The sequence below is a fragment of the Rhinatrema bivittatum genome, chromosome 7, assembly GCF_901001135.1.
Source record: "Rhinatrema bivittatum chromosome 7, aRhiBiv1.1, whole genome shotgun sequence".
Classification (NCBI taxonomy): domain Eukaryota; kingdom Metazoa; phylum Chordata; class Amphibia; order Gymnophiona; family Rhinatrematidae; genus Rhinatrema; species Rhinatrema bivittatum.
Genome location: NC_042621.1, coordinates 272,857,056 through 272,876,749, shown reverse-complemented (window position 1 = coordinate 272,876,749; position 19,694 = coordinate 272,857,056). Strand labels below are relative to the sequence as shown.

The 19,694-nt window shown below is 42.6% G+C and overlaps 1 protein-coding gene across 1 annotated transcript; it reads right to left on the bottom strand.

Annotated features, from left to right (window-relative positions):
* Window positions 1-425: 425 nt before the first annotated feature.
* MRPL43 (mitochondrial ribosomal protein L43) lies at window positions 426-19,628 on the bottom strand. Its single transcript, XM_029610257.1, has 3 exons — window positions 19,363-19,628; window positions 17,656-17,762; window positions 426-731 (listed from the first exon to the last, which is right to left on the bottom strand). Exons 1-3 carry the CDS (start codon window positions 19,491-19,493, stop codon window positions 499-501), a joined length of 471 nt encoding a protein of 156 aa, XP_029466117.1. The 5' UTR covers window positions 19,494-19,628; the 3' UTR covers window positions 426-498.
* Between the last annotated feature and the right edge of the window lie 66 nt (window positions 19,629-19,694).

The following is a 19,694-nucleotide window of genomic DNA, read 5'->3' as shown; positions in this document are numbered from 1 at the left end:
AGGGGCCTGGGTGTTGCATTAAGTACAGAACTTAAAAATCTGAAAAAAAGACAATTTCTGGAATGTCCTGCCGGCACTCTAATGGAATCTAAACATGCTTGGGACTGGTAGAGGGCAGTGGTAAAACCAGGCTTGAGAGGGTGGTAATATTATTTAAAGCTTATGTTAAAGTAAGGGAAGTTGTATGCTCCTCTACCCAAAGCAATAGGAGATCCAACAGGGCACACTTGGTCCCTTATCTGCCATTATCTACAACTTTAAGGCACGCCAGACACACTGCTGTAATTAGTTATAGTCTGAATCCTTCTAAGCAAAACAGAGAAAACTCAACATTTTTTGATACCAAAACTAAGCACTTTCTAGAAGGGCAAGTTAATGAACGTTGATGCTTTGGGGTTTAACACAAAAATGAAGAGAGATGAAAAGTAATAAAATTGCTTTTCTTTCTTTTATTACCAAACAAGACACTTCTGTACAACTGTTTTCATTCTGTTTTATTTAAGGTATTATCTCATTCTTTTGCTTAATTCTTTCAAAGCTTGTCAGAGTCAGAGATGTTGGCTTATTGGTGAATGGATGCCACTGGCCCTGGATGCTGGGACTGTCTGTGTGATATGGTTTACGAATACGGATAATGTCGAGACCAGATTGAGTCGCCATTTTCTGAATAAGCTGCATAATTTCATCTGCAGTTTTGCTGTTAATATCCTCTTCCTTCACAGCTCCATTCACTGAAACAAAATAACAAATAAAAGCATTGCATAAAAGGAAAAGCTGACGTGTGATTGTAAAAATGAAATATCCATTTTTGCAAAATTGATTGTAAAATCAGATTTAAGAGGAGCAGTGCCATTACAAACATCACAAGATAGCTTTCAAAGAAAAAAATACTTTCATTTACATATGTACTGAAAATGCCAGTAAACAAAATGCAGCACTATTGAAATTTTTAAAAAGTTAAAACAGTCTAACTTAAAAAAAAAAAGTCCTCAAGGTTAATATTCAGTGTTACCTTATGGCTTTTAAAATATTCAGGACTTAAGTTTTAGCAGTTCGGCTTTCAGAATTGTTATCCTACCTCTATCTTGCCTCAACTCCAAATCACAATATTGCACCATGGTCATATCACAGGGGAGTTGCTTACTTGCAAAGAGAGTAATGTACAGGTAAATATTTCAATCATATTCATAGCTACTATTATACTAAGTGTATGTTTTTGGTTCAGCAGTTTCCTCTTGTTCACTTGGGCTATCAGCACAATAAGACCTGGCCTTTAAAGGGCACGACGCTAACACCCTTCATTTGCAATTACCTGGGAGGCATCCCCCCTTTTTTCTATCCTCTCTCATCTCACCCTAGCCCAGCCACTGCAGCAACGGTCTTCAGTCAAAAGCCACAAACCCCCAACTCCCTCCATATCCCAGGTCTGGTCACTAGATGTTGCTTTAGAGCCATGGCTGGGAACACTGCCTCCATAGTCCAGGCTAGCCCAGCCCAGGAAGCAGAGTAATGGTCCAGGAATCTAACTCAGACCCCTCTGCATGGCAGCGCACTAGACTGCCACTCAGCCACCAGGCTGGCCCTCTAAAGTGTATTTCTAAAACAGGCTGCCATGTAGAACTCTGCAGAAAATTGCCAAATGGCATTATGAGGCAGATTTTGGCCCTGGCACTCTTCAATGGTCTATAAACAAAATGCCAGTGGGGCCACAAGTCATGCATACAAAATGTACACAGAAATAGGTCCCAGACAGTGCCCACAAAACTCTATTTGCTTTTTCTGTTATAGACAAAACTGGATAGTGTGGGTGTGCTGAAAAATACTGAATATATACCAAAGCTTTAAGTAGAAATGACAGCAGAAAAGGACCAAATGATCCACCCAGACTGCCCAGCAAGCTTATGCCTGTATCTGCTGCACTGTGCAGGTTACCCCCATGTTATCAGATTCCTAGACCATAAAAGTCAGGGCCCTCGGATGCTGTTTGAATCCAATTTCCCTTAATCGTTGCCGTGAAAGCGCCGCATCGGCAAGTTACCCCCATGTTTGTTCCCCAAACAGTAAAAGTTGGGACACTTGTTGGCTGCTGTCTGAATCCAATTCCCCTTTTTTCACTAACTGTCACTGAAGCAGAGAACATTAAAGGAATTGCATTAAGCCTTGATACTGTTACTTGTTAAGGGTAACAACTGCCACACCGCCCATCACAAAGCTCTTTTGGATTGCCGCACCCCAGATGCATGACTCTGCACTTCTTGGCAGTGAATCCCAGCTGCTAAATCTTCAACCACTGTTCAAGCTTCCTTAAATCACGTTTTATTCTTTCTACTCCTTCAGACACTGTATTGCAGATCTTAGTATCATCCACAAAAAGACAAACTTAACCTTCTATCACTTCCGCCAGGTCGCTCATAAAGATATTGAACAGAACCGGTCCCAAAACAGACTCCTGTAGCACTCCATTCAACACTGCTCTTTCTTCAGAGTAGGTTCCATTTACCATTACACAGTGTTTCTCATCAGTCAACCAGTTTGTAATCCACACCACTACCTTGACTCCCACCCCCAAGCTTCGCATTTTGTTTATGAGTCTTCTATATGGGACAGTGTCAAAAACATTACTAATATCAAAGTCAGTCACATCTAGCCTTCTTCCCTGATCCAATTCTCTAGTCTCGCAATCAAAAAACAATCAATCAATCAGATTTGTCTGACAGGAGCTTCCCCTGGTGAATCCATGCTGCCTCGGACTGAGGAACCCACTGGATTGTAGATAGTGAACTATCCTTTCCTTCAGCAGAGTCTCCATTAATTTTCCCACCATAGAGTTGAGGCTAACCGGCCTATAGTTTCCAGCCTCCTCTCTGCTCCCACTCTTGTGAAGCAGGACCACCACCACCGCTCTTCTCCAATCCCGCAGCACCACTCCCGTTTCCAGGGATCTATTGAACAGGCCCTTCAGCGGACCCGCCAGCACATCTCCGAGCTCCCAATTTCCCTTAACCGTTGCCATGAAAGCTGCATCAGCTAGTTACCCCCATGTTTATTTGTTCCCCAAATCGGAAAAGTCAGGGCCCTTGTTGGTTGCTGTCTGAATCAAATTCCACTTTTCTCAATACCATTGAAGCAGAGAGCAATGATGGAGTTTTATTTGTTAAGGGTAGCAAATGCCACACCAGCAAGTTACCCCCAGTATAGAGTAGAAACCTTTCACAGACACCAAACACTGACCCATCTGCTGAAAGTCTGCTTTAAACTCAAAAAGCAAGTCTGCTTACCGTAAACGGTGTTTCCGTAGATAGCTATGCTGTCTGGGAGGCGTCCACGTGACCTTGTAGGCGGAGTTTTTCCTCAGCAGTCAGAGTTTTGAACTCTGTGCGGCTGCACAGTTATCTTCCCGCGTGATTCGGTGCCCTTCTCTCCTCAGTCTCTTTGTAGCCAACCATATTGCCCAAAAATAGAAGGATTGCAAGACTGTCTAGGGAGGTGGGCGGGTTTGCATGACTAAATTCATCCTGCTATGGAAACACCGTTTACAGTAAGCAAACTTGCTTTTTCTCCGATAGCAGGGCTGAATTAGCCATGCTGTCTGGGAGTCCCAAGCCTCTGGGTTGTGTCCTTTCAGGGTATGTGTTAGAAGTCCAGCACACAAACCAGGATGGAAGGTAGACAGTCTCAGTGTTGTTGGAAGTTGGATAAGACTGCGGAGCCCACTGCCGCATCGGAGGTCACAATAATGAGACATGAAAGTGTGCATGGAGGACCATGTGGCTGCTTTGCAGATGTCAAGCAGTGGTACCTTCCTGAGATGGGCGACGGAGGTTGCTGTGGCCCATATTTGGTGAGCATTATGTAATTGCACGTTTCTCATAGCAGAAGTGAATGCACTATGGCAGGCAGCTGGCAATAGTTCTCTTGGAGATGGGTTGACCAGGAGCACTGGGGTTAAAAGAGGAAGAGCTTAGAGGGTCTAGAGGGTGTTTGAGTCCTCTGTTTATAGTCCAGTGAATGAAGGAGGTGGTCCCGTTCATTGTGATGGGGCTTTGGCACGAAGGTCGGCAAGGTTATTGTTTGATTGAGATGGAAAGCGAACACCACCTTGGGCAGGAAGGTGGGGTACAGGCGAAGGGTAACCTTGTTGTGGTAGAATTCTAAGTAAGGTGGGTAGTGAACCAAGGCTTGAAGTTCACTGACTCTTCTAGCTGAAGTGACCGCCACCAGAAAAACTACTTTCCAGGTGAGGTATTTCACATGGCCGGTGTCTAAAGGCTCAAATGGAGGCATCATGAGTTGCTCTAAAACAAACAATATTAAGGTCCCAGTATACCGGTGGATTCTTCAGTGGTGGTCGGAGGCGAAGCATGCCTCGCATAAACCTGGAGACGAGTGGGTGATTGGAAATGGGTAGGCCACTGTGGGGATGATGAAAAGCTGCAATGGCACTGATGTGTACTCTGACCAATGTCGTAGCGAGACCAGTCTGGTAGAGAGTGTGGAGGTATTCCAGTAGGTCTGTAGCGATAGATGAGAATGGATAGAGTCTCCTTGATTTGCACCACTTGGAGTAGCGATGCCACTTTCCTTTGTAGTTGAGCTTGGTGGAAGGCTTTCTGGAGGCAATAAGGAAGGCAGAGGTGTGTTAATACCACCCTTTCGATCTCCACGCCATCAGGTGCAGGGATTGATGGAGGAGTGATCCCCCTTCCTGAGTGAGAAGATTTTGGCTTATCTCATCTGGAAAGCCAGATGAGATAAGTGACCCATGGTTGCCTCGGCCAAGCTGGAGCTATGAGAATCAAGTTTGCTGTGTCCTGAATACATTTCTGAATGGTTCTGGATATGAGAGGGATGGGAGGATAGGCGTAGAGCAAACCCTCCATCTATGGTATGAGGAAGGCATCCGGGGCGCATCGGATTCTGCTGGGGTAAATGGAGCAAAAGATTTGAGTTTGCTGGTTGTCCTCCGTGGCAAGAAGATCGATCGCTGGGAAGCCCCACTTTTGAAAAAAATGGTCAGGGCTACTCCCCGGTACAACGTCCATTCATGTGGGTGAAAAACCCTGCTTAGGCGATTCGCTGTAATGTTGTCCAGACCCGGTAAGTAAGTGGCCTGGAGGGATACATTGGCTGACTCTGCCCAATGGATGCTGGGCTTGATGGACCCCTGGTCTGACACAGCATGGCAATTTCTTATGTTTTTAATTTAACTTTAGCCCCGGAGGTGGAGAAAAGTAAATTTGCAATTCAAGGGCTCATGAGAAATTTAAAAAAAAAATACGGTCCTCTGTGTTGTCCTATTTTGCATCATTGTAACACCTTAATTTAGTGCTTGCAGTGGCGAAAAATAAATATAGGTTTGAGAAAAAAAAAAAAAAAAGATTTTCTTATGGTCGCACAATTTAGACGCCCATAGCAAGGGGTTCTTAATATAAGACATTTCAGCAACCTCAGCAAAAAAAAAAAAAAAAAAAAAATGGCCTGAAGAAGCGGGATAAAAACGCACCCTCGTATTGAGCGATTGTGGGTGCCCGATGAAATTGAGTGCTGTGGATGCACCATTTTCCCCTTAATACACCCTTTTTTACTTAGCCCCTCATTTAAATACTGCATCAGGCACCTTGGGGATGTGGTTGCATGCATGTTAGGAAAACGGGCACTCAATATGAGCACCCATTATCTGCTCACATCTTATTGCATCGGATTCTGGTTATTAAGATAAGAGGACTAAACACTTTGAAAATCTACCCTAAAGGGATACGCGCGTACCCCCCGAAAACCTACCCCAAGCCCCCCCCTGCGCTGGTACGGAGGCGTGGTCGAGGCCTCCGGACCAGCCCCCAGGTCGGGTGATGGCGCGCCAGCAGTGCGCAGGCGTAAATCTGCCAACAAAGGTAGGGGAAGGCGGAAGGAAAGTTCCCTCCGAGGCCGAGGGAACAGGCAGCACGCGCTGGGCTCGACGCGCGCAGGTTGCACAAATGTGCACACCCCCTTGCGCGCGCCAACCCCTGATTTTATAAGATACGCGCGTATCTTATAAAATCCAGCGTACTTTTGTTCGCGTCTGATGCACGAACAAAAGTACGCCCGCGCGTACATTTATAAAATCTACCCCTTTGTTAACTGCAACCTTGCACTGTGCACAGGAACAGACTGTTTACAGCCAAAAAAACCTTATTTAAAATACAGTTTTCCCAAAGACACCTGCAATTAAAAATCCAGCAAAGCAAAATGTATGATAGCAAAATTTAAAGAGATGTAAAGAGGATGAGAATGAAACCAACAAAAGGCAATTAAAAGGGCTAACTTCCTTGAAGAAATCTGGTATCTAGATGGGAGAATAAATCCAGCAATATATAAAACACCTGAAGACTTCTTACAACCACACTGAAGAAGAACAAGGCAACATCTCCGTGGAGGAACATTTTACAGAACCAGACCATAGCTTCAATGACTTTATGAGGAGGATATTGAAAGGGAAAAATTCAGAGCCATCCTGGAACTTTGACGTTATCAAATGCATCGGAACTGCCATGAAAGGGCTTAGCAGAGACATGGGTCTCTTAACTCACTACCAGACATAATTCTGCTGCCTTGGGGCTTCATATAATAAAATGCAAGCTAAATTTTAGCTTAAATTTTCTTTGCACACACAATAACTCCTGAATTTAATGATATACAAATGCAAGAGGAGTTAAAAAAAATAAAAAATTTACAAGCTAACCCAAAAATGTGCGCACAAAAAATATGCAAAGCATACATAAAATGATTTGTATGCAAATGTTTTTTATGCAGGTTTATGCGCATAAAATCATTATGCACAAAAAAAAAAACCCAAACAATTTCTGTGTAAAAAAACTGAAAAAGTGCACCAGAAAGACAAAGTTAAAATGCTTCTCTTTGGGTCAGGCACAGTTGTGCCAATGGTGCAGTGCTCATGGGGACGATAACTTTTAAATAGCCATGCGGGTGCACATGTATGTCAGCTCACACCAATGGATGCAGCCATTTTATAATATTCACATATATATATATGTGTGCATTTTGTTTTATTTAAAATTCTTGTATAGTCGCACTTTCAATTAGTATTGGCTAGAGTGGGATACAATATTACATTCATATTACATATACCAAGACAGCATAACATACATCGTACAGTAACAAATTAAAATAAGTAACAAACAATAGATAGAGCCTTGATTTCAGTAAAGACATGCCTCTATATCAATGATACTAATGTGATGAAAAAGATATTAACCTGAGTCATCAAATGCTTTTTTGAATAGGTAGGTTTTCAGATTTTTCTTAAACTCTTTGTTATCTGATGTTAGTTGGAGGGAGTAGAGTAAAATATTCCAGAGGGTTAGGCCAGCGATTGAGTTTGCGCGCTTTCTGGTGAGGTCAAGTTTGGCAATTTTAATGGTAGGGACATCCAAGAGGTTTTGCTGAGCTTAGATGTCTGTCAGGTTTATAAATGTGTAGTGATGAGCATAACCAGATAGAACGGTTATAAATTAGGTTGTAAATCATGGAGATAATTTTGTATTGAAAACAAAAAGATATAGGTAACCAGTGTAAAGAGCATAGGCTCATGACTGGTAGAATTTATTAGTATACGGCAGCTAAATTCTGAATTAGTTGAGAGACCAATGTAAAGAGCATTGCAGTAGTCTAAACCAGTAAGAATCAGTACTTACAGAATCTAGCGAAAGTTCTTTGTCAAGTAGTGGTTTTAGCTGCTTCAGAAACTGAATTTCAAAGAAAGATTTAACACCTTCAGATAACTGGTGATTCATCAGCAATTGAGCATCAAGGGTTACACAAAGATTTCAGGCCTTTTGTGGAATTAAAATTGAGTGACCATCAACTTTCAAAATGCCAGGCGCACAATGTGATGAATTTGGAGTAGCTGTTAAAGGTATGACTTCAGTTTTAAACTATTACGAGATAGCCATGTTCACAGATTTTATACAAAGACTGACCAAGGATATGTTTTTTTTCCCCAAGAAACACTGTAAGGAATGAAGAATTGTATATCAAAAGCGTGGTATAAAATAGACTGTGTGTGTGTGTGTGTTCGTGTGCACAATTTTACATGCATGCGCACTATTTTTTTATTTATTTTTTTTATTTATTTAACATTTTTATATACCGGCATTCGTAGGACACATCATGTCGGTTCACAATTAACTGAGAAAGGAAATTACATTGAACAAGGGGGGTTTAACTGGGAGAATTGGATAATAATTGGATAAAAGGAACAAGGTAAAAAGCGAAGAACGAGAGAAAAGAGAAAGCAAGCATGGATAACTTAATTGGAAAAATATGGGTTTAAAATTACATATTACATATGTGAACTTATTTACAAAGTTGGGGGGAGGGGTGAGGGGAGAGGGAAAGGGGGGGAGAAAATATGCGAGAGGGGAGGTAAAAGTAATGGAGAGATTGATATGGTAAAGAAGGCGGGGGGGGGGGCTGAAGAGGCTAAGAGGCGGGGGGGGGGGGGGGGGGGGGGGGGGGGGAGTTAGGGGGAGCATGGGGTGTGTTGGAAGGGTTACCAGGGTGGGAAAGGTGGGAAGGGCTGTATGGAGAATGCAGGTTCCTGTATGCGTGGGAGGCCTAGGGTTGAGAGGAGTTGGGGTAGGCCTGTTTAAACAGCCATGTTTTTATTCCTTTTTTGAAGTGGCTCAGGGATGGTTCTAGTCGGAGTTTGGCCGGGAGGGAGTTCCAGAGGGAGGGGCCTGCGATAGAGAAGGCTCTTTCCCTGGTGGCGGTGAGGTGCCCAATTTTGAGTGAGGGGGTTTGGAGGGTGCCGGCGAGGGCGTTTCTGGTGGGGCGGTTCGATTGTCGGAATTGAGGCATATCTTCAAGCCAGGGGGAGCTGTTTTTGTATAGAGTGTTATGTAGGATGGTAAGTGTTTGTATTGGGAACGGAATGCAATGGGGAGCCAGTGGAGATTTTGTAGTATGGGAGTGATATGATCGGATTTTCTTGTGTTTGTTAGGATACGTGCCATGGCATTTTGGAGGATTTGAAGAGGTTTAGTAGTAGAGGCTGGGAGGCCTAGGAAAAGGGCGTTTGCACTAATGCTGCCTCTACCACAAAAGTGGAGAGATTTTAGTAGACATGCACACCAACACAATTACCAGTTTCTCCAGTTCATTCCCAGTTCACCCAGGTAAAGGAGAGTACTTCCTACCCCCTAATTAACTAGCATACCTTTTACTGTGTTAGCCCCATCCCTTAAAATCCCACTAACCTCTATTTTTTTTTTTGTTTTCAGGAATTACACGCCATCCACAGCAGAAGTAAAGTTACGCAGCAGGGGACCCGGAGTGCACTTGTGCACATAAGCACGCACAGATTGCATTGAGATATCTAGCAATGCCCATTCCCCGCCCCCCTTTTTTTTTTTGCAAAAAAAATGTGCATGTACCAGGAGATATGCGAGTGCTTGCGTGCTTTTTAAAATCCGTGTGGCGTGCGGCCTGACTTTTGCACGCATGTCCCGGCTTTAGTGCATGCAGGGCTTTTAAAATTCCCCTGCATATGTGCAACTGTCTATTGCTGTTGCTTCAAGCTTCTTCAGATCTGCATAATACCTGGGAGAGAAGCTGACAGCTGAACTGTTGGCTAGGCAAGAGCTGCGTGACAACAGCGTGACAGGGATTAGCAGACTTTATCCAGCAAACCAAAAAAAGACAAGGCATCAGCAGCAAGTGCTGTGCAATAATTGTGCTACTACAAGTGCCTGCCCCAAAGAGCTGGATCAGGGGTCACAGGGGAAGAGAGTCTAATTCAGGGATCCCAGATTCAGGTACCCCATTCTTTGGTCCATTTTTTTTTTTAATGGCTTTGAGATTTAACACCTGCATTAGAGGTGGAGTAAAAGTTAACATTAGCCAAGGAAATGTGAATTCAGTCTGCCGTGTTGTGTTAGTGTGGTCCCAGACCTGGGGTTCCCAGATACAGTGATAGACCCTGGATCCAAGAGACCAAAGTTCAGGATCCATGCTAGGAACTGGTCTGGCACAGCACCATAAACTAGCACTAGCCCTAGAAACGTGACCTCTGACCCATGAGTTACATTGCCATCATTAAGAAAACCCGAGGTAAGCCTTCAGGACTTTACTGTACTTCCCTGTATAGGGAAGTAATACCCAATGTCTTCATCAATATGGGATTTACATGAAGGAATGCTAAGTTTCTGCTTGTTTGTATACACATTCTTCTGTACTAAAATCCGTATTAAATCATAACTAAGTTCCCTATACTTCGGCAAAAGATACGTTATATGATAGAAATATTAAAGATACCTGATCACGCAATTCCACCAACTGTGAAGATTTATTTATCTACCACCTTTTAAGAAAAAAATCTGATGAGGGACAAAAAAAACAAAAACTTGCAGTCCTCAACTCCAGTGGTTTCTGATAATTTAAATATATCTGCGGTTCTAAAGGCTTCTGATAATGAAATTGCTCAACCAGCGTCTTTAATTGTTTCCTTCCTTCTAGAATCAGATAGGGATTGTACTCTTAAGGTGTTTTTTTAGACATCATTTGGAGCTTTTTCTTAATTTTAAAGTTCGAGTTTTCCCGGACTTGGCTAAGAACACACAAAAAATGACATCTAAAGTTTTGCAATTGGGTGCTCTTTTTATTTTGAAATAACCATGCATATTTCTTATAAAATATAACAAAGTTTCTTATATTTTCTTTCAACCATCTCAGTTATCTAATTTTCTTGTTGACAAAGTGTTAAATGTGGTAGGAAATATACCTTCGAATACTAGCTGACCTCCCAATAGTTGGGAATGTGTGTCCTTTTCTATAGATTTAAAACCCCTTCTTAAGCTAGTTTTTTCCTTATTTGTAATTTCTCTGGAATTGTGCTTGGATCCTCAACTTGAGGACTTGGATATTTTTTTGGCATTATTAATTCTTCTTTTTCCTATCTTGATAGTCTCTGGCCTGAACAGGTTATTTTTTCCATGTATTTGTATGCCAATTGTTTTCTTAATCAGGATTTGCTTGAATGTATTTTGAAATGCAATAAACACAAAATTAAAAAAATCATAACTAAAGTTACACATAGAACAATGTGCCTGCAAACAGAAGTAAATGTGTGCTCAGCCTAGCACACCTCATCACTAACATTGCCATCCCTTTTTCCACCACCACTACAACTCAGCTGTATGTTCAGCCAATGCTCTCATTTGTTTTGCTTGGCTCATTTTCTTTTGTCCCGATAAAGAGAGTGTAGCTCTCGAAGGCAAGTCAAAAAATGTATTAAGTTAGACCAATATACAAGGTACCACCTTATATATTTATTGACGTTTACTTCTGTGCATTAAAGTGGCCTAATACTGCAACCATGCCACTTTATTTTATATGAAAACCTCCCCAGCCTCATGTCTCTTCCTTTAACAAACACAGGTTAAACTCAATTTACAGAAAGCTTCGGATCTGGGCTTTGTTGAAGTCATGCAGCTATTGTTTAGCATACAATTGCTGTTTTAAGTTGTAAAGCTGAGTTAAAATCAATCACAGGTGAACAGCTCCATCTACTATTCTAAGTGTGCACTGCACTACACGGTGCTAATACTGTAAATCATTTTCTAAGCAAACATTTGCTAACAGAAAGAAAGCTTAATATTACTGACTGTCATTAAAACCAGTTGCAAATCTTCTACAAGCATAAAACCAATGCTGAGGCCTCTTGCTAAAGCAATTTGTAGTGTTTAATGTGCTTTAAAGGGAACTGATGACCAGCAGGATCTTTATTTCACCATTTATTTATTTAAAGTATGTATTGCTCGCCCCTCCATAGTTTGGGGGAGGGCACATGATTAACATACATATTTAAAATAAATGAACAGACTGTAAAACAAAAGTTAACAGTTTCAAACAATCATACAAGGACAGGCATTAAATTAGGTGCCAATTGAACAGTACCTAGCTGATGGCCTGTGGCAGGAAGAGGCAAAGCAGAGGAAGAAACTACTCGCTCAGTTCCCTCTTAAATCTTCCTAAGTCACAGAGGTGATTCTTTCTTTTATTTATAAAAAGCAATTAAAAACTTTCCTTTTTACTAAGGCTTATGCTTAATCTAATCTTCAATAGTTTGATCTTATATTTTGCTAGTTTTAATTTAGTATCTTACATTTGATTTTAATTGTATGTCACAATTTTTATATATATCTTGTTAGCCACTTAGGGTTGTTTTTTTTTACATAAGTGGCATATAAATAAAAATAACGTAACATTAGTCAAGTGATAGCAGGACTGGAAAAACATGGATGCCAGATTTCCCAGGTGCCTAAAATTCAGTGCCTGCTGCTGGTCTGGACAGAGGAGCCAATGTGGCTGGAGCTAACCAAGCAGGGTTACTGCAGTAGCTAGGCCAAGCCCAGGCTGAGGAGGGACTAGGAAGAGGCTGGAGCCTGGATAAAAGATACTAAGGGTGGGTGGAACAGCTGAAGGAAGGGAAAGATGGAGGAATAGCTGGAGGGAGGGAACAAGTTGGATGGGAAGAGAAAGATGCTGCAGGAGAAAAGGGTGAGCAGCTGAAGGGAATAAAAGCAAAATAAGAGAGGAAAGGGAGAGCAAAGATGGGTTGTTCCGATGGGATGTTCACAATGACTGTCGGTATATAAAACTGTTAAATAAAAAGCAAGAAAAATGCAAACTCAGCAAAAAGAATAATAAGCCATAAAAAGAATTTCCTTTCCTTGAGTCCTGCCAGACCAGTCTAGATGCATGGGTTTATGCTCTCCTACAAGCAGATGAAGATAGTGAACAACAGATTTATCGTCATCCCATATACGGTTCTATGTGGCTATCAGCTTTCCAGTATTCATGTAACATCAGAACATCTCTCCTCACTTCTCCCCGGTAATGGTGGATTTTAAGGAAATAAAACAAAGCTCCTTCAACCTCAGAGCCTGGAAAACCAGAGTGGCCTAAAGAGGCAAAAATAAATATAAGTACTTGAAGGTCATCCATAACATACAGTATTCTATAACCAATCCAGTACATAGAAAAACTAGCAGCACACAGCAGTTTGAGAGGGCCCTGGAGTGGTCTGACAGGTCTTAAAGAAAAAAAAATTAGCAGGTAATACTTAATTTCATCTTCCTCTTCATTCAGTCAGACCAGTCCAGACACAAGAAATTTGTCCAAGCCATCCTTCAGACTGGGCGGAAAACTGGCAACTCTTAACATGCTTACACCAAAGACAGCATCCCCTCTTATTTGCACATCCAGATGGTAATGCTTTGTGAATGAGTGCAAGGATAACCAAATCACTGCCCTGCAATTCTCCACTGGAGATATCAACCAGAGCTCTACCCATGAGAAAGCCAGAGCCCTTGTAAAATGCATTCTCAGGCTCTTGGGAAGAATTATCCATTTAGTCAGATATGTTGAACCAATAGCTTTAGGCTATCAAGGCCTTCAAAGCCACTTCCCCTTTTTGTTAACCACAGAAAACAAACAAATGGTCTGATCTTCTAAAGGAATTAGTTGCTTTTGGATACTGCAAAAGAATGATATGCTTGTCCAATCAGTGGAGCACCTTATCCCTTTCCACAGAGGACCAATCAGTGGGAGCACTGAGAGGAGAGGATCACTTTGCTGGTGGCTGAAAGGAATCAGTAAGTTTTGCTTGGGAAATTTTATTTTTTTTTAAGTATTGTGGAGAAGTAAACTATTGGGGTATATTATTTGGTGGGTTTGTGATTTTTATAGTCAGTAAGGCAGCTAATAAACAGAAGTTAAAGTATTTGTAGTCCATCAAGAAAGGGTGAGAGAACATTATACAGAAGGGCTGCTATCGACCTGCATCTCAGCCAGCCCCTGTAACTGGCAATTGCTAATACCTGGATCTTAAGTGAATTCAGGGCCAAGCTCCTCTCTAGACTCTCTTTAAAAACTGCAAGACTGTGGCTATGTCTGCCCTCCGGGGTGTTAGCTTCCTCTGAGAGCATCATCCTTCAGAAACTCTCCAAATCCTACTATATGACTTACACATGGAGATCTTCTTTGACCTCAAGAGCATCTCAGCCACCTGAGTTGAATATCCTCTCCTTGTTGACCTATCTCTCTCAATAGCCAGGCCGTAAGCGAGAACCTCTCTGTGTTCCCCATGACTACTGGGCCCTGCTTTAGATAGCCCTTTATCTCTCCGAAACTGATGGGGTCTGCTACTGTCAGCCTAACTAGGATCCTCATACCATGGTCACCTTGGCCAATCTGGAGCAATTAGTATTATTAATCCGGGATTTTGAGCTATTCTGCCGAGTACTCTCCTCATCACTGACCATGATGGGAAAATGTACAGTAGGACATCTGTGGGCTACCTCTGGGACAGAGCATGTACACCTCTGGATTCCTTATCTCTCCTTCGATTGAAGAATTGCCCTACCTTGGCATTCCTTCGTGTCACCATTAGTTCCCATAGAGGAGCCCCGCAAATTTATACTACCTGCTCAAAGGTCTCCTCAGTCTGCTGGATCTAGTGTCTAATGGCTGAGGAAATTGGTCTGAGTATCAAGTCTGCCTGCGCCTTGTGGGCTGCTGCTATGCCCTGAAAGTTTCCTTCTGATAACTTCATTATCCTGATTCTTTCCTGTGCTAGCTGCAGGCTCCTCGTCCCTCCCTGCCTCTTTATATATGCCACTGTTGTGGTGTTGTCTGACAATAACCTTACTGGTTTTCCAACCAGCCTTGGCAAGAAGTTGTTTAGTGCTTGTCTGATTGCTCCGATTTCTAGCAGGTTTATTGTGTATGATTTTTCTTGCTGTGGCCAGGTTCCCACCCCCACCCGGCTTGCACTGGTCATCACCATTATCCATTGCGGGGCTCCATGCTGGACCCTCTGGACAGATTGGTGCTGGATAACCACCAGCCCAAGCTTCTCATGACATGCTCTGTTACGGCTATTTTCTAGTCAAGACCAACTGGATAGGAGGGCCTTTGCCCATGGTACCATCTCTATTGAAGCTGCTATTGAACCCAGCACCTGCAGATATGATCATGCTGCTACACCAGACTAACACAGATCCCTCTGAAGAACTTCTGCATAGATCTACTCCTCAGTCTCGATTCCGGAACCTCCCATTCCTGTGTCATCATATCCTGAATGGCTACGTGTATTGGGAATGCCCTAGCAGGCTTCATAATGCCTGTTAAAATAAGGTTCCCTTTGTACCTGGTTCCCCTAGGCTGATCTTCATTCAGGTGTAGTACCAAGTGACCTTTGCTACTAAAGCTCAGAGTCCTTCTGCTCTGAACAGCCTCAGAGCGGAATAGTCCTGAGGATGATTGGGGTCTCCTTCACTCTCCTCCAATGAGTCTCTGTGAAGACCCCTTTTCCTCCTGCGAGGAAATCTCTTTGTAAATCCGCCTGGGACCAGCCCTTTTGGACGTCTTTTCCATTAGCAATTCCAAGCATTCCTTAGTGGTGCTCTCCTCAGAAACTGACCTACCTTTCAGCTGGCAGTAGGCCTTATGCTTTGCTAGGATGAATTCTGAAGAGAATTCCTCTTCTGCTACCTCCTGGGCCAGCAGCACCCCTGCTGCTTCTGATGCTATTGAGTGTTTGTCTGCCATGTCTCCCTGCTCAAACACAGCTGGTAATGTAGCAGAGGGAAAATGAGGCTGATCCATGGAGTTGGGCCCGTCTGCCTTCTTCACTACACTCCTCCTTATGTGAGCCATCAGTTTTTGCAAAACAAGCCCGACATGGTGGGAATGCGGTGCACCACACACTTACTACTCCTCTCTATACCTGCTTCTGGGGCAGCAGATGCGTGTTCGGGCCGGGTTCCTGGGTAAAGGCCTCCTACTAATCCGGTCTCCCACAGCAAACTTTGTTTCTCTTCTTTTTTTTTTTTTTTTTTTAAAGCTCATGGCTTCTGTGCATCGGGGAACTCAGGCGTTCGTCCCTCCTACTTGCCCTGGGAAAGGGAAGATCAGTCCTGAGGAGGGCTGTCGTCCTAACACTCCCTGACCCAGCCCTAGTTCCTCTGGGGAAATCAATCTTAGTGAAGGTTGTTGCCCCAAGCCACTCTAGCTTCCTGCTGTACTGCTCCTATCATCTGCTGGAGGAAGAGACTAAGGTCCTGCTGCACCAGCTTATACTGGAATATGACAGAAAAGAATCTGCTGGTAGTGGGGAAAATCCCACTGGTAATGACAGTCTGGTCTGGCAGGACGTAGAGGAAGTTAACATTCAGAACTGATCCAGTAAGACTATCCGGATAATACCTCCCTCATGAAGCCGAATAAGGCAAAACATTGTAACCATGTAGGAGGAAAGGTGTAGAAGAAAGCTGTACCTGGAGGTTGTGGAAAAAGCTGTGGGTCAAACATAAAAGCTGCTGCTTGATGAACAACTGTGGATTCATGAGAAAGCTGCTGCAAATTTTACAATCATCTGAATATTTGTTAAGCAATTTGAATTAGTTGTTTTTTCACAATAACTTTTGGACACTTAAAAGGTGCTATTTTGAGAAGACAAGTTTTTTTTTCTATGTAATGATTAAAAAGGATAGTTAACATACCTATGGTGTTTGCTCGCCAATATATAAAAACATACCTTTTCACATGTGCTAGTCTTTTTTTGTTTGGAATGATATACCTTGTATAAGATAAGACATTTTAATTTGGTAAGATAATTCTTGGACTCCTGTTTTAACCTTTGTTGATATTAGCCTAACTGAACTCATATATTCATATTTCACCCCATATTCGATCTCAAATACCATATGCCTGCATTGTATTACTCTGTTTAGGACCAGAGTTAGGCAATCTCCAGTTCTTGTGGACACGAATATACTCAGGTTTTCAGGCTCTCTCTAATAAATATGCATGAGATAGATTTGCATACAAGTGAAGCAGTGTGCATGCAAATCTACCTCATAGAAACATAGAAATGAAGGCAGAAGAAGACCAAACGGCCCATCCAGTCTGCCCAGCAAGCTTTCGCACTTGTTTTTTCCCTCATACTTATCTGTTACTCTTGGCCCTTAGTAACCTTTTGGTTCTATTTCCCTTCCACCTCCACCATTAATGTAGAGAGCAGTGTTGGAACTGCATCTAAGTGAAATATCTAGCTTAATTAGTTAGGGGTAGTAACCGCTGCAATAAGCAAGCTACACCCATGCTTATTTGTTTACCCAGCCTGTGCAATTCAGTCCTTGTTAGTTGTCTGAATATAAATCCACTTTTCTTATTCCCCCCTGCCATTGAAGCAGTGAACTGCGCTGCATATGTATTTCAAGTGAAGTAACAGGCTTATTTGGTTTTCGGTAGTAACCGCTATAACAAGCAAGCTACTCCCCGCTTTTTTGTGAATGCAAATCCCATTTTCCACAATTCCTCTTGCCGTTGAAGCTTAGAGCAATGTTGGAGTTGCCATTAACCCTGGGTATGTTTATTGAATATGGGTATTATCTCCAGGTGGTAGCATGTATTTTCATTAGTATTAGCCTAAAAACCAAAGTGGACTGGTGTCCATGGGGCCTGGAGGTTATTTACCTTTGCTTAAGATTATTAACTAGTCACTAGAGCTTCAAATGTATAATCATATTTTGGTATGTTTATGTTCAGAAACAAGCAGTTTGAAAAACATAAGACAGACTAAGTACTCACAATATTCTGCTATCAATTTGGGAACTCTGCATCTCTTTGGTGTCACATACACCACAATGCTGGGATTCTGTTTGGCAAAGTCAACCACTTTTTCTTCTATAAAATCTCTGAAAGCAAAATGAAAATAAGCTGATAATATACAAAATGTAATGTAAAAATTAAAAAAATGTCAAAATCTGATATACACTGAAGGGCAAAAACAGACAGCATAAATAATCAGCATTCTTGCATTATATGCTTGTATTAAAAACCCTGGATAAACAGGTTTGAAACTGATTTGGGTTCTATCTAATTATTCAGAGGTCAGCATAGTTTTACCCTTTTTGTCACAAAACATGTCATGTGTTATGACATTACCAGGAATTCTACAAAACTACAGACAACTTTGGGGACTCTCTGGCTCCCAAAATCCTGCAGATTTAGGGGCCTATTTACTGAAGTTTTTCTCCATTTTTTCTTTATGGTTCAGATGTTTAGCAAATAGGGCCCTTAAAATGTAGTTTATTGTAAATCATAGGTAACCCCATCCCCAGATGCAGACTCCACACCAATGGGAATAAAAGATTTTAAGCCTCTTGGGCGGCTGGTCCCAGTCACTGGCCAATTCTCTCACTGTCCCTCTTTCCTCAGGGGGGGGGGGGGGGGCTGGAGGAGAGGAGATTTACTTTGAGGGCCCAATTTGTATTCCCTGTGACAAGTACATGTCTACCCAACCTATGGGTGCCAGAAAAATACACAGAATATAGGCTGTGGATACGTGGCCAATAAAAAGTTATAAATTAAAAAAAAAGAAAAATACACAGAAGACTTTGGGTTGAGTGTCCAAAATCAAAGCTTTAATGGCACAATTCAACTTAATTTCTTTGGTTTCCACAGGTAGCTGTTACAGTTCTTTTTATTTTCTTTATCAGTGCAAGGGAAACACTCAATATCCAGGGATTGAATCAATGAGGTCCCCAAGTAAGCAGGGATATCCTTGCTGGGATGGAAAACCCCCTTCCAGCTGGCCAAAAATCTACTATACAGTCTCTGCACAATATTCCCATTTAAGAACATAAAAAAATAAGAAATTGCCTTACTAGGTCAGACCAAGGGTCCATCAAGCACATAATTCTGTATCCAACAGTGGCCAATCCAGGTTACAAGTACCCAAACATTAAATAGATCCCATGCTACTAACACCAGTAATAGCAGTGGCTTTTTCCTTAAGTCAACTTGAGGGACTTCTCCCCCAGGAACTTATTCAAATCTTTTTTAAACCCTGCTACTGATTGCCTTAACCATATCCTCTGACAACGAATTTCAGAGCTTAATTGTGCCTTGAGTGAACAAGAACTTTCTGCGATTAGTTTTAAATGTGCTACTTGCTAACTCCATGGAGTGCCCCTGAAAGAGTAAATAACCGAGTCACATTAACCCGTTTTTGTCCTTTCATGCATAGAGTCCAGGCACACCAAGGTCTCATAGGCTAGCAAAGATGAGGGGAGGGAAACCCTGGTTGGTCATGGATCCAATTTTAAAAGTAAAAAACAAGTGTAGCAGTATTTAGATTTGACAAGTTCTTACAACATACGGTAACATTAATTTAAAAACTCGTTTTGTAGGGAAAACCCTTTAGAGGCCCAAGCTAATTTCTGGGATTTTCGGACAGCGCCATGGGAGTCAGCAACCTGCGGGTTCCTTGCTCCTCGCCCGGCCGGGTCTCACCTGGCTCCGCGCGAGGGCTGCGCGTCCTTACTGAAGATAAGGGTCAGGCGCTTGAGCTGGCAGACGTATCGGCCCACGCCGTTCTGTAAAACGCTCTGCAGAAAGCGGCTGGGGGTGCCCCGCGAGGTCATGGCGGCGGCGGCAGCAGACTAAGACTGAACTCAGAAAACACCACGCGACTCCATGACAGGGGGAGAAGGATGGAGTCACGCCACCACCCGCTGCCGGAAATCACCTCCCGGCCCTTAGCAACGCACCGGAACTCTGCTGTCCCTTCCTAGCAACGCACCGGAAAAGAACTCCTTAGTCCTAGAAACGGCACGGAAGTCTTT